This window comes from Pogoniulus pusillus, chromosome 10 (assembly GCF_015220805.1).
Source record: "Pogoniulus pusillus isolate bPogPus1 chromosome 10, bPogPus1.pri, whole genome shotgun sequence".
Classification (NCBI taxonomy): domain Eukaryota; kingdom Metazoa; phylum Chordata; class Aves; order Piciformes; family Lybiidae; genus Pogoniulus; species Pogoniulus pusillus.
The window spans coordinates 21987160-22001776 of NC_087273.1; the positions used below are offsets into that span (position 1 = coordinate 21987160).

The 14617-nt window shown below is 44.7% G+C and overlaps 1 protein-coding gene across 1 annotated transcript in view; it reads right to left on the reverse strand.

The window, feature by feature from the left end:
* Positions 1-14617, reverse strand: part of EPB41L4B (erythrocyte membrane protein band 4.1 like 4B) — a 230574-nt gene that overhangs the window by 124219 nt on the left and 91738 nt on the right. Inside the window, 1 exon segment of the mRNA XM_064150024.1 lies at positions 1660-1702. Coding sequence (XP_064006094.1) covers positions 1660-1702 — 43 coding nt within the window.

A 14617-nucleotide genomic window follows, 5' to 3' on the forward strand; every position in this document is an offset into this window, starting at 1 on the left:
CTATTTTTTGGGGGGATGGGTAAAACTTCAAGGGGGTTTGCCGTGGTAATTGTTTTGTAATGTCTATCGCTGTGTTTTCTTTCTCTAAATATAATTCTGTATTTTCTCTCCAATTTGATTTGAGTTTAATTTTTGTCATCTCTCATTAAAAAAACCACGACAGAAGGAGTAATAAACTGCACCAGTACAGGTTGGGAGGTGATCTGCTGGAGAGCAGCCCTTTGGAGAGGGACCTGGGAGTCCTGGTGGATAACAAGTTAACTACGGGACAGCAATGTGCCCTTGTGGCTAAGAAGGCCAATGGGATCTTAGGGCATATTAAGAAGAGTGTGTCCAGCAGATCAAGGGAGGTTGTTCTCCTTCCTCTCTACTGTGTCCTGGTGAGACCACATCTTGAATACTGCGTTCAGCTTTGGGCTCCCCATTTTAAGAGGGACAGGGATCTGCTGGAAAGGGTCTAGCGGAGGGCTACAAGGATGATTAGGGCATGCCTCATGAGGAGCAGCTGAGGGACCTGGGGCTTTTCAGTCTGGAGAAGAGAATACTGAATGGAGATTTAATAAATGTTTATAAACATCAGGGCTGGTCAGGAGGTGTGAGGACAGGCTTTTCTCATTTGCTCCTTGTGATAGGACAAGGAGCAATGGGTGTAACTTGCAGCACAAGAGATTCCACCTCAACACAAGAGGGAACTTCTTTACTGCAAGGCTCACTGAGCACTGGAATAGGCTGCCTAGAGAGGTCATGTAGTCTCCTTCTCTGGAGACTACCAAGGCCTGCCTGGATGCATTCCTGTGTGATCTCTTCTAGACTGTGTGGTCCTGCTCTGGCAGGTGGGCTGGACTCAATAATCTCCTTCAGTCCCTTCCAACCCCTAATATCCTGTGAACTGCCAAAACCTTTCCCACAGCATCTATCTTTAACATCTGTGCTAGCAGACTGACACCGAAACATGGAGTGAGAGCAAATAGTCCTGAAGATTTTTGAAGAACTCCACCATTTACAAATATTGTCTAGACATCTGGATACTTAATAGGAAGAAAGGCAAAACACCACTGAAGCAATCATGCTCCATTTTTGTGAGGTACTGAAAGAGGCTCAGTTTCCTTGCAAAATGCTGTATTTTAGTCTCACAGAAGCTATACTTGGAACAGCTACATGACAACCAATTGCTGCAGTATATTAACAAAACATATTAGTACTGATGCTGCAGTGTATCCAAGCCAGATATCAGACTATTAACTAAACTAAACCACTCCACTCAAAATTCCCTTTGATTACACAGTAGGTATTTATGCTCATTTAATTTATAATTAAAAAAAAAACCAAAACAACAAAATCCATCAAAACAAGAACAAAAAATCCCAAAGAAATAATCAGGAAAACTACTCTGGATCAGAAGCAGTATTAGAAACAGTGGTCCAAGCAACCTGACTTCACAGATCAAACTGTCAACACACTCTGCCTCAGACAAACAGCCCATACTATTTGCTTACAAATGTACTTAAGACATTAAATGGTCAGCCAACTAGCCATTTAATTAAATGTGTTCTGTAAGAAATATTAATTCCATTAATTCCAGTAAAGGCCTGGAATTCAAAATCATGTTCAAATACTCCAAGTTCAAAGAAATCACAAAATAAGACACATGGTACTTACTTATAATTTGCTTCTTAATGAATTTTGAATGGTCCAACCAGTGCTAAAAAAAAATGGAAAATCCATATTTAAAAGCAGTTCAATGATAAGATTTTGTTGACACAGTAATTACAATAAAAAATCAACAGATAAAAATCTTTGGAAAGGAAGTATCTCCATATTTTTTTGCTAAACTTCTACACATATGCCAAAGTATTTAATTGCACATTCACCAACTTACTTTCTTTAATGGGGAAAGCTTGACTTATAAATGCATCAGTACCGTCAGAGAAGTTTCACTCTTCTCAAGAGGAAACCTCAAAATCCAAAGCCACAAAGAAGTTCTGTATGGAAAATACTCTTTTGTCCCCAAGTTTAACTGTCACAAAAGTGCCCCTGAAGACCGAAGGCCAAGCCCCAGGGCTTCATTCTCCTTGCAACTCCCTTGTTTGATGGACACCATACAGATCCTGCACTGTTCTGCCTTCCATTGTTCCACAGCAAAGATTTTTCAAGACAAGAGGATTTAATCCAGCATTTGAGAAACACTGATGAGGACTCCTTTCCTCTTTTTAAATGAATGGCAAAAGATTTGGAATAGATGGGAGCTGTAACAAAAAAGTATCATTCCACTCTTGTCACTGCAAGTTGCATCTACAAAACAGTAGCAATAAAGACTGGTGTAAATTTAGCTTAAATATTTGACTGTGTCTGTAGTACACCCTACAAAACACTGCAATCTGTTTCTCAGTAACTCCTTGCAAATGTTCTTTTTGCACAAGGTAATAAAACACTATTTGGATTTCCTTTAAATAAATATTTTTGTATCTTTATATACATGGAAAGTAAGTACTATGGAAAAAAAAATTAGGTGGAAAAGAACACTGTCTTCTTTCCTCATTATTATAGCATTCATACTTTCAGAAAAGAATAATCTCTGACTACTAAAACTGTGCTATCATGGCTAAGTAAATGTGAAAAAAATATTTGTTGGATAGTAAATAAATACTAGCATTACTAAGTGTCGGAGGACGGAGACTGGTGCGGCGAGAGATCGGGGCACTGAGAGTCGACTCTGGCTACTGTGCAGCAGTGCATTTTATTAGGGTGATGCAATGACTTTTATAGCCCCCAAAAGGGGTGTAGACAACTAACTTAACTTGAGATTGGTACAAGTGGAAGGTACAGATTGGCTCCAAGTTAAGTGTAAGGCAGAGATAGGTTAGCTTACAGTAAACACCTTGAGGCTCCCACCCAGGGGGGCTGGCCAGGGTCAGCCCCCCTGGGCTGTGCCCGCCCCAGTGGCCGGCAGATTCCACCCCCAGGCAGCTGTGCGTGGGCTGCTCATGGTTCTCAGCCTAGGCCCCTGGGAGCCTGCAAGGCTCCAAGGACACTTCTCATCACAGGGTCTGATGTTTACATTCCATGCCTCGTTGCAGGAGAAAGCTTCCCACAATACCCCCTTCTTTTCTTTGAGCAACCCACGTTCGATCTTATATGGGCTATGTTTGGTAGGAGTGCAGGTCAATGGTGCTAAAGTGAGGAGAATGCATTTGTTAAGAACTTTTGCTAGTAACAACAATGTGGCAAACCGGCCACCCAAGCCCCATTAATAATCCCAAAGGCTATTTCTGCAAGCGACAGCGAGTCAAACGTTCAAAAACCCAAAAGTCCAGATGAACATCACAGCTTCTGGAGAGTGCAAGTCCGTCACATCTTCGTTAGTTCACTGTGGTAGCCGATGTTGTGGGCAAGCGAATTGTCCAATATCTCTCCCATAGCTCTGAATTTACTTCACAATTCTCAGAGATCTTGATGTTTCCATTACAGTCCTCGGCTATGATGCGTCTGACTATTGTGTTTAAGAACTATAAACCCCTAAACACAATACAAGGGTGCGCCTTAGATGTTACTTTCAGGCTACCTCTCTAGGCCTTTTCCCACAGCTCTTCATTTGCTTCAAGAATTTAGGGCAGTGTTTTTTCCATCCCTTGCAGGGCCCTTGTAAGAGATAAAAAATCACTTCGCCATCTTGTGCCAATTTAAGTGGGCTTTGGCCTTCACCAAAGGGACCAGACTGAATCTATTCCATTAAGCTACAATCACTGAAGCTCATGAAAGTACCCAAATTCATTAGCCAAGATCCGAAACCTTATAATCCAAATACTTATAACCATCATCTCATGATTCTCCCAAGATTTTACCATAACTCTGCTATCTGAGCAAGATTTTCTGCTCACTTCATGAAAGGACAGGTCGATCATACTCAAGCTGGTATCCACCTTAAGGCCTGTACAGACAAGTGATGAAACATAATACGAGCATATTCAGTACCTAAGCTGACAAATCCACTGATCTTATTTGTGTGATATGCCCAAAGAAACTGCAGTGTTTCTCCATACCTCTTTCCTTATCTTTCTAGGTCCTCTTCCTCCTCGCCCTTCCTTTTTTTTTTTTTTTTTTTTTTTTTTTTTTAACTGACTACTGTGCGGCTATACTAAAGACAAAATTCTACAACAGCTCTATATGTTAAGGAAAAAATTTTATAACTATAATACTGTCTTAACCTATAAGCCTAATGTGCTAGTTTGAAGCAAGCTGGAATGTTTTGGTAAAAGAACTAGATAACAGGCAGTGAAATGAAAAACAATTGATGTCAACTTGTCTCACAGTTACACTGAGAACTCTGGGAAGAAGAAGTACAACATTCTCCATTTTGTCTTCTCTTCTGCCTTTGCCTTCAGACCTGGTCACATCTCATTAACCTTGCTCCTACTAACCTTGCTCCCTAACCTCTTGGCTGCACCTCTCTTCTTCCTGAGAACTGGGGTAAGGTTGAGAGGGCCGGGGGGAGGTGTTGGGGTGGTTTGAGAGCCCCTCCTGGGGACTCAGGTTTCTGGGAGGGGAGTTGTGCTTTTGTATTGTTTATCCTTTGTATATTCCTGTATATAATTGTATATAACTGTATATATTGTAAATAGCTGCTTGTAAATTCTGCTAGCTGTAAATAAATTGCTTCATCTATATTCCCAGGGTCCGTCTGAGTTAGCTGGGGCAAATACAAAGTGTGGGGGGGTGGGTAAGAGCTAATTATACTCTATTATGACTGCCTAAGAATTACTGTGCTATTAACGTTATCCTAAAAAAATCCAATACAATTAATAAGCATCACTATCTTATCCAAACAAGTGCCTAGAGTACAAAATATATTACAATTAAAGTCAGAAAAAACAGTAAGGTTCCAGAGTCCAATATAGTCATCAAGACCCCAGTCTATGTCTCGGGGAATCAAACAGGCTGTGTTTGCTGTCCATCCGGCTGACTCAGCAGGGGGTTGCTGCTACTGCAATTTCCAGGCACAGCCTTGGTGCAGCGTGAAGGAACCCATAGGGGACCTGACTGGGTAGAGACACACATATACCCTCGTCCCAGATAAATCACGGAGGCCGGACCTCCCCATAGTCCTGTCTTGGGGTCCTTATACATAACTGTCATTTGCACTGGAGTGTTCCCTTTTGTACCAAACCTGAATGCACCTCCGCAGGTGGTCCTGGATCATCACCAAAAATACACAGATGGTTAATAACGAAAAGGGCCTTGCTCACGCGTTTAGTTATGTCCCGAAACTTTTCAAGGTAACCTTTTATCACCTGATGGGAACGCTCGATAATAGCCTGGCTCGTGGGTGAATTGGCTATGCCAGTGGTGTGAGTAACGCCCCATTTCTGCACAAACCTCCAAAACTTCTCACTAGTGTACGCAGGGCCATTGTCTGTTCTAATTCTTTCTGACACACCCATCACCACGAAGCACCCTGTTAGATGTTTGATAGCATGAATGGCTCTCTCTCCCGACAGCGGCGTTGGCCACGTGTTTGCTATAGGTATCAACAGTAACATGGAGGTAATGCAGTCTGCCAAAGGAGGGAACATGAGTAATATCCATTTGCCACAATTCTAAGGCCTTGAGTCCTCTTGGGTTCACACCCGATCCTAATCCCGGCCCCATATGACTGCAGACCGGGCAGGAATGTACGATTCCCTTGGCATCATTGTTAGAGATCTGAAACTGGCGTTTCAGTCCTTTTGCATTCTGGTGAAAGGTAGCGTGGGCTTCTCTGGCTAGGGAAAACTGATCGAGCGGGGCAGGCCGTCCAGGTAGTGCCACTAACCTGTCAGCTCTAGCATTTCCTTCCCCCAGACCTATCTCCCACTTATGACTACGGATATGAATAATGCAATATGGGGCCGTTCTCTGGGCTATGGCTGCATATAGTGAACGTAGTAGTTGGTATAGATGCTGATTTTTAACCTCTCTGATAGAAGAGTCCTCAATTCTTCGCACCACTCCAGCCACATACATTGAGTCAGCTACTACATTTAAGGGGGCGTTGAGCCAGTTAACTAGGGCCCACACCACTGCGGTTAATTCTAGGGTTTGCAAGGAGTCCGTGGCCATCCCCTGCAGAACGTGCTTTTGCCACCCTGTCCTTGAGTGCCATACTACTGCAGCCTTATGCAAGTTCCTTCCTGCATCTGTAAATGCATTAACCGCGTTCTGCAAGGGAGAAAGGGACTGCTTTGGCTTAGTTATCCTTAGTTCTGCTGACTCATCCACCGGAGTGTGTTAGACTTCAACATCTGTACGGAAATGTGGCCTGGAAAACTCAGAAGGCTGGTCTGCAGCTCCTCTGATTGGCATAAAAACCATTCCAGGTCGTCCTGTTTGATAGGTAGTCTTATGGTGTCGGGTTCTGTTCCAGCGATGTCCAATAGCCGTCTCCTGCCCTTCTTGATCAACTGGGCTATCGTATATGTCTGTGTCTCTATTGTTTTTTGCGGCTGCATGGTTGTAAACAACCATTCCAGAATAGACAATCGGTCCTTCGATGGAGATTTGCACAGTGTGATAGCCCCAAAGATACAGTGCTCGCCTGTAATTATAGATAAGTTGTGCTAGTTTGAAGCAAGCTAGAATGTTTTGGTAAAAGAACTAGATAATGGGTAGTGAAATGAAAAACAATTGTGTCACTTCGCTCACAGTCACACTGAGAACTCTGGGAAGAGGAAGTACAACATTCTCCATTTTGTCTTTCATTCTGCCTTTGCCTTCAGACCTAGACACATCTCATTAACCTTGCTCCCTAACCTCTTGGCTGCACCTCTTCCTGAGAACTGGGGTAAGGTTGAGAGGGCAAGGGGAGGTGTTGGGGTGGTTTGAGAGCCCCTCCTGGGGACTCAGGTTTCTGGGAGGGGAGTTGTGCTTTTGTATTGTTTATCCTTTGTATATTTCTGTATATAACTGTATATACTGTAAATAGCTGCTTGTATATTTGCTGCTTGTAAATAAATAGTTTCATTTATATTCCCAGAGGCCGTCTGAGTTAGCTGGGGCAAATCCAAAAGTGTGGGGGGGGGCGGGTAAAAGCCCAAACCATCACATTTTTAATTGGCTTTCCCAACGTGGGGCTAGATTTTTTGAATGACTGTTCATTGGCTCTGGGAATTAAAATGGAGCCAATAAGGCAGCTATTGTACTTGTGTGGGGCGTTACTCTGGTCTGGTTTTGTTTTCTTGGCATTTAGTTGGATAAAGGCTCAAATTGTTGCTTATTTTATTGATTTAGCTTATAAGAAGGCTAAAGCCAGAGTTTCAAGCATGTTCTGGAGCTGGGGTGATTTTATCCTTGGTTATGCTGGTTTTAATGTCTCTGAGAATATTACAAGTAATATTATAGGAGCACTTGTCAATAATGTTACAATCAATCGAGGTTCTGCTTTATCTACTGCTCTTATGAGGGTCATCCAGCCCCAAAATGAAATGCCAAGTCCATGCAAGGATTTTTACAGAAAAGAAACCGTGGCGGGATTGCTGTGCATTATCATGGCTCTTATGATTTTAATTTTCATATTAATTTTGGCATTATTTGTGAAAATTTCAAAACTAGCTACTGTAAGAACTAGGAAAAAATCTGTGTCTCAGAAGCAGTCTCTTTCACAGCAAAGCAAGGGAACACAGTTATCTGCTTCCTCCCTGCCAGCAACTCCACCCTCCTCTGTAGGTTCTGGGAATTCTGCCAATGTTCCTGGAGGTAATATAAACAATAATAAAGATAACAATAACAATGGGCAGAGTTTGGCAGGAGTCCCAGGAGCACAGGCAGGTACCCAAAATCAGAATGGTCCGAGCAACAATGAAAACACGTCAGGGTTGGCAGGCATCCCAGGAGGACAGCTAAATAATCCCACTAATGCTGGTAACGCTAGCCCAGTCAGTCCAAATTCTAATGACACCAGCTCAGCCAATTCGAATCCCCAGCCAGCAGACCGGAATCAGAGCCCTGTTAAATCTGAGGCAGATTTGAACTCACAAGCTCCAGGTCAAACCCTCCAGCAGACACATCAAAGTCTGTTGCTGCTCAGGCCCTTCTGGCACCTGCTAAGGCAAAAGCTAAGACAAAGTGTGGTTCACAGGAGGATGTAAGAGAGGGGACCTCTGGTGATCAGCAAGAGCAGGAAGAGGAGATAGTTAGTCTGCGAGACCTCGCAAGTGTGCTGAGACATCAATACTCAAATGAGAAGAGCGCTGTGAGGTTGGCTGCCAAGAGAGAGGATGGTTCCAATGAGTTTAAGAGTGCTATGAGGAAGGTTCTGTTAGGCCAGGGACAACCAGATCAACAGGAGGAAGAGGAGGACGATGACATCCAGGACTCCAAGAATCCACTCAGAGAGGTCAGGGAAGTTAGAAAGTGTGGGAAGCTTTCTCCTGCAGTGGAGCATGAAATGTAAACATCAGACCCTGTGATGGGAAGTGTCCTTGGGTCTTACTGATTCCCAGGGGCCTAAGCTGGCAACCATGAGCAACCCACGCACAGCTGTCAGGGGGTGGAATCTGCCGGCCCCCGGGGCGGACGCAGCCGCAAGGGGGGCTGACCCTGGCCAGCCCCCCCTGGGTGGTACTCACAGGTTGTTTACCACAGGTAACCTGGGTAACTTAACGTGGGGCCAATCTGTACTGTCCACTTCTGCCAGCCCCAGGCTGGCTGGAAACACCTCCTCTGGAGCACTATATAAGACGCTGCACTACCCTAATAAAGTGGTACTGATGTACTGATGCACAGATGCCTAGAAGCTGCTGTCCTGAGTCATCAGTACCCCGATCTCGCCTCTCGCCAGCCTCCGTACCCCGACAAGAAAGGAATACTCAAGGGAATCAGGTGAGCCAATCCTAAGCTGGCTAGTGAGAAGCCGTGGCATTGGTGCTAATGCCCTGCAGGTAGGAGACAAGTCTGCCAAGCATCTGGGACCACTCACTAAGGAGAGTGGAGTGGACAAATACCTAGCAAGTCCTCTTGGTAGGGTTAGCTTGTGGACACGCCTTCTGTTGGCTGTGGCTATCAGATATGATTTACCATGGGCTGCCAAGAAGTGGAATACCACTGAGCAGGGAATTAAGCTTCTGAAGGAGTTTGCTGTGAAGGAAGTGCTTTATGGAGAACATGGCACACATGAGCCTGATGATATTCCTTTGGGAACAGGTCTCATGAAGAAGCTTATAAAGCTTGCTCCTTCATCCTATGCTAACATCTTGGCCAGCAAGTTTCTAGCAAGGAGTGATAATGGAAGGTCTTTCACTGTTGGTGAATTCACTCAGGCAGATGGAGGATAGCTTGTCGCACTCTGACCTAGTCTCTGCCATAAACACTCTAGGTACAGAGTTAAGGGATGGCATCAAGGAGAGCATGAAAGAACTGAAGTAGGATCTTAAAAACATTACTAATCCGGTAAAGGATACCATTCCTGCATCATCTGAATGGGTGCATGTTTCTGCAATCAGGAACAGATGCCCACCTCCTGCAAGGCAATTCCAGGCCAGGAGGAGACATATTCAACCCAGACATCAGCAATCACGTGCGTCACTGTGGATACTTCTGCGTAACACATATGGTGAGAACATGAACAAATGGGATGGTAAACCTACTTCAGCTCTTTCAAAGAGAGTCAGGGATCTGCAGAGTGGCAGAAACAGAGGCAATAATGCCAGAAAAGAAGCTGTCACTTCTTAAGCTCCCCAGAGCAACTGCAATTGTTCCAAGAGTTGCAATTCCTCTCACAACAACACCAATCATTGTGTACACCCTACATGCCATGTTCAGCATTAGGGGTGCCCTGCCTCCAGCCAGGAGGAGGAAAGGGATAGTGGAGTGAACCAAATCTGTTGGAATGTATTCATTAGGTGGCCTGGCAGTTCAAAAGTTCGGAAATACAGGGCCTGAGTTGACACAGGTGCTCAATGTACTTTATTGCCATCAAATTGCAAAGGGACAGAGTCCCTATCTATTTTTGGAATCACTGGTGGATCTCAAGAGTTAACTAAGTTGCAGGCTGAGATCAGTTTAACTGGTAAAGAGTGGAAGACACATACTATTGTAACTGGTCCTGATGCGCCTTGCATTTTGGGAATTAACTTTTTGAGACAAGGTTGTTTCAAAGATCCTAAAGGTCACAAATGGGCTTTTGGAATAGCATCTGTAGAGATTGAGGGTGGTAAATTGAAATTGTCCACTAGACCTGAACTTTCTGATGAATCTGCAGTTGTGGGACATCATGACATAGAGGATTTGGAAGTGCCAATTGCAACTCAAACTGTTCATCACAGGCAGTACAGAACTAACCGTGACTCTTTGTTGCCCATTCATCAGCTGATTCGTCAACTGGGGAGTCAGGCTGTCATCGAGAAAGCTCATTCATCTTTCAACAGTCCCATATGGCCTGTGCGCAAAGCTAATGGTGATTGGAGACGCACAGTAGACTTTCGTGCCCTCAACGAGGTGACTCCACCCATGAGCGCAGCTGTGCCAGACATGCTGGAGCTCCAGTACGAGCTGGAATTGAGGGAGGCTAAGTGGTATGCAACCATAGACATTGCTAATGCTTTCTTCTCTATTCCCATAGCAAAGGAGTGCAGGCCTCAGTTTGCATTCCACCTGGAGAGGAATCCAGTACCAGTTCAATCGTTTGCCTCAGGGGTGGAAACACAGCTCAACCATCTGTCACTCAGTCATCCACAATGCACTGGAGAAAGGTAAAGCTCCAGAGCACATCCAGTACATCGATAACATCATTGTGTGGGGCCAAACTGCTAAGGAAGTCTTTGAGAAAGGTAACAAAATCATTGACATTCTGTTGCAAGCAAGTTTTGTCATTAAGAGAGACAAGGTCAAAGGACCTGCCAGAGAAATTCAGTTTCTGGGAGTGTGGTGGCAGGATGGTCGCCGTCACATTCCTCAGGATGTGATCAACAAAGTCTCTACCATGGCAGTTCCCACCAGTAAGAAGGACACACTTTTTTTTCTTGGTGTGGTGGGATTTTGGAGACTACACATTCCTGATTTTAGTCAGATTATCAAACCTCTGCATGATGTGACTCATAAGAGAAACAATTTCGAGTAGGGACTTGAACACCAAGCAGCCTTTGATCAGATCAAACAAGAATTAGTCCATGCAGTGGGCTTGGGACCTGTGATATCTGGTCTAGACATTAAAAACATTCTATACACGGCTGCAAGTGAAAATGGTCCAACTTGGAGCCTTTGGCAGAGAGCTCCAAATGAGACACGTGGTCGTCCACTTGGTTTCTGGGGACGTTGTTACAGAGGTTCAGAGGCAAATTATACTGCACCAGAGAAAGAGATATTAGCAGTCTATGAGGGAGTGAAAGCAGCTTCTGAAGTGATTGGAACTGAGTCACAATTGCTTTTAGCTCCTAGACTGCCAGTTCCAAACTGGATGTTCAAAGGCAAAGGTTCATCACCACATCATGCCACAGATGCAACCTGGTCTAAATGGATGGCTTTGATAACCCAACGAGCACAAATGGGTAATCTTGACCGACCTGGTCTGGTGGAGGTGATCACCAACTGGCTGGAAGGCACAGACTATCCCAAACCTCCAGAGGAGAAAATAACTCGTGCTGAGGAAGCTCCTCCCTATGGTGATCTCTCTGATCAGGAAAAGAACTATGCTTTGTTCACAGATGGGTCCTGTCGTCTTGTTGGGAACAAGCGAAGATGGAAGTCAGCGGTCTGGAGTCCTACCAGGAGAGTTACCCAAGCGAGAGATGGCGAAGGAGAATCCAGGCAGTTTGCTGAGGTAAAAGCTGTTCAACTTACTCTTGATGTGGCTGAACGTGAAAATTGGCCTATCCTTTACCTCTACACCGACTCGTGGATGGTAGCCAATGCTCTATGGGGTTGGCTAAAGGACTAGAAGAAGCATGGTTGGCAGAGGAAAGGAAAGCCTATTTGGTGTGCTGATCTATGGCAGGACATTGATGCACGACTGGAGAGAACTCCAGTGAAGGTGCGGCACACATGCCTAAGAGCAGAGCTACTGAGGAACATCAACATAACCAGAAGGCAGACCAAGCTGCTAAGATTGCTCCAGTTGATACCAACTCTAACCTTGACATCGACCTTGATTGGAAACACCGAGGTGAACTGTTCCTAGCTCGGTGGGCCCATGACTCATCTGGACATCAAGGCCAGAGATGGAATATACCGATGGGCTCACGATAGGTCAATTGACTTAACCATGGACGCTATCACCCAAGTCATCTATGACTGTGACATTTGTGCTGCTATTAAGCAGGCTAAGCGAATCAAGCCCTTATGGTATGGTGAGAGATGGTCAAAGTACAAGTATGGAGAAGCCTGGCAGATTGACTACATCACTTTACCTCGATCTCGTTCTGGCAAGCAGTATGTGCTAACGATGGTAGAGGCCAGCACTGGATGTTTGGAAACCTATCCAGTTCCACATGCAACTGCACGTAACACCATTCTTGGCTTGGAAAGGCAAACCATGTGGAGACATGGAACTCCAGAGAGAATTGAGTCAGACAATGGTACTCATTTCAAGAAAAATCTTGTGAAAAACTGGGCCAAAGAGCATGGTATTGAATGGATCTATCACATACCCTACTATGCACCAGCTTCAGGGAAGATTGAACGCTACAATGGTTTGCTGAAAACCACCCTAAAAGCCATGGGGGGTGGAACTCTGAAAAACTGGGACAAACATTTAGCAGAAGCTACCTGGTTGGTAAATAGTAGAGGTTCAGTAAACAGAGCAGGACCTGCACAATCAGATTTGGTCCAAACAGTAGACGGTGATAAAGTTCCTGTTGTACATGAGAAGAATCTGTTAGGGAAAACTGTTTGGGTATTTTCTCCTTCGGGCGAAGGGAAACCTGTCCGAGGGGTGGTTTCTGCTGAAGGTCCTGGTCATACATACTGGGTAATGCAGGAGAATGGTGAAATCCAGTGTATTCCACAAAGAAATTTAACCTTAGCTGAGAGAGTTTAAATCCAAGCTGTTAGGAGTTTTCTACTCTAGGTAACATCGGCGCCCAACACTGAGAGAATCTACAATAGAATCTACAGTACATGAGCACGAACCCAATATCACCTGGGAGTCCCTGTTCTGAGCTTTTGAATCACCTACATCTGATTGAAGTGTGAAGTGAACTTGTACATATTGTTTTAGTGTAAATATTGGTTTAGATTAGATCGGATAATTCTCAGCGATACTCTGAGCGAAGTAGACAAGGGGTGGATTGTGCTAGTTTGAAGCAAGCTGGAATGTTTTGGTAAAAGAACTAGATAACGGGCAGTGAAATGAAAAACAATTGTGTCTCTTCGCTCACAGTCACGCTGAGAACTCTGGGAAGAAGAAGTAAAACATTCTCCACTTTGTCTTTCATCCTTCCTTTGCCTTCAGACCTAGACACATCTCATTAACCTTGCTCCCACTAACCTTGCTCCCTAACCTCTTGGCTGCACCTCTTCTTCCTGAGAACTGGGGTAAGGTTGAGAGGGCAAGGGGAGGTGTTGGGGTGGTTTGAGAGCCCCTCCTGGGGACTCAGGTTTCTGGGAGGGGAGTTGTGCTTTTGTATTGTTTATCCTTTGTATATTTCTGTATATAACTGTATATACTGTAAATAGCTGCTTGTATACTTGCTGCTTGTAAATAAATAGTTTCATTTATATTCCCAGAGGCCGTCTGAGTTAGCTGGGGCAAATCCAAAAGTGTTGGGGGTGTGGGTAAAAGCCCAAACCATCACATAAGTCAATAGGTACGCTCGGGTCCACTCGTTCTATCCATCTGCTGGTGATCATGTCACTGAGCTTCTGTATAATCTCCCGCTGTAGGTCAGAGAGTTTGACCTTTTGGGCAGGGTCTGTGCCCTGTAGCAGTGGCCTCAAGGGTCGTAGGTCGTCATTTGTAAACCCTATAACAGGGCGCAACCACTGCAAGTCCCCCATCAATGTCTGAGCGTCTTTAAGTGTGGTAATACTGGTAGTCAGCTGCAATTTCTGGGGACGAATGAGGTTTTTGGCTATGTTCCAGCCTAGATATTTCCATGGTGCTTCCTTCTGGATTTTTTCTGAGGCAATTTGAAGTCCTGCAGCCTGAAGTTTCGTCATGAGATGTTGCAGATGGGCATCGAGGAAGGGCTCTGGCTGGGCTATTAGGATATCATCCATATAGTGGTAAATGATGGCTGTTTTCCACATCTGTCGAATGGGACGCAGTGCTAAGTCGGCATAAAGTTGGCACATTGTTGGGCTATTCTTCATTCCTTGGGGCAAGACCACCCAATGGAAGCAGTGTGCTGGATGCTCCTTATTGATGGCTGGCAAGGTAAAGGCGAAACGCTGACAGTCTGCAGGGTGTAGTGGAATTGTAAAGAAACAGTCTTTTAGATCTATGACAAGTAATTCCCAGTTCTCTGGAATCATGGATAGCGAAGGCAGGCCCGGTTGAAGAGCAACCATAGCTTGCATTTGATCGTTAATGGCTCGAAGGTCATGTAGGAGACGAAATTTTCCTGACTTTTTTGGTATTACAAAAATTGGGGTGTTTCATGGGCTGGTTGAAGGTACAATATGGCCTGCAGCAAGTTGTTCTTCGATGAGC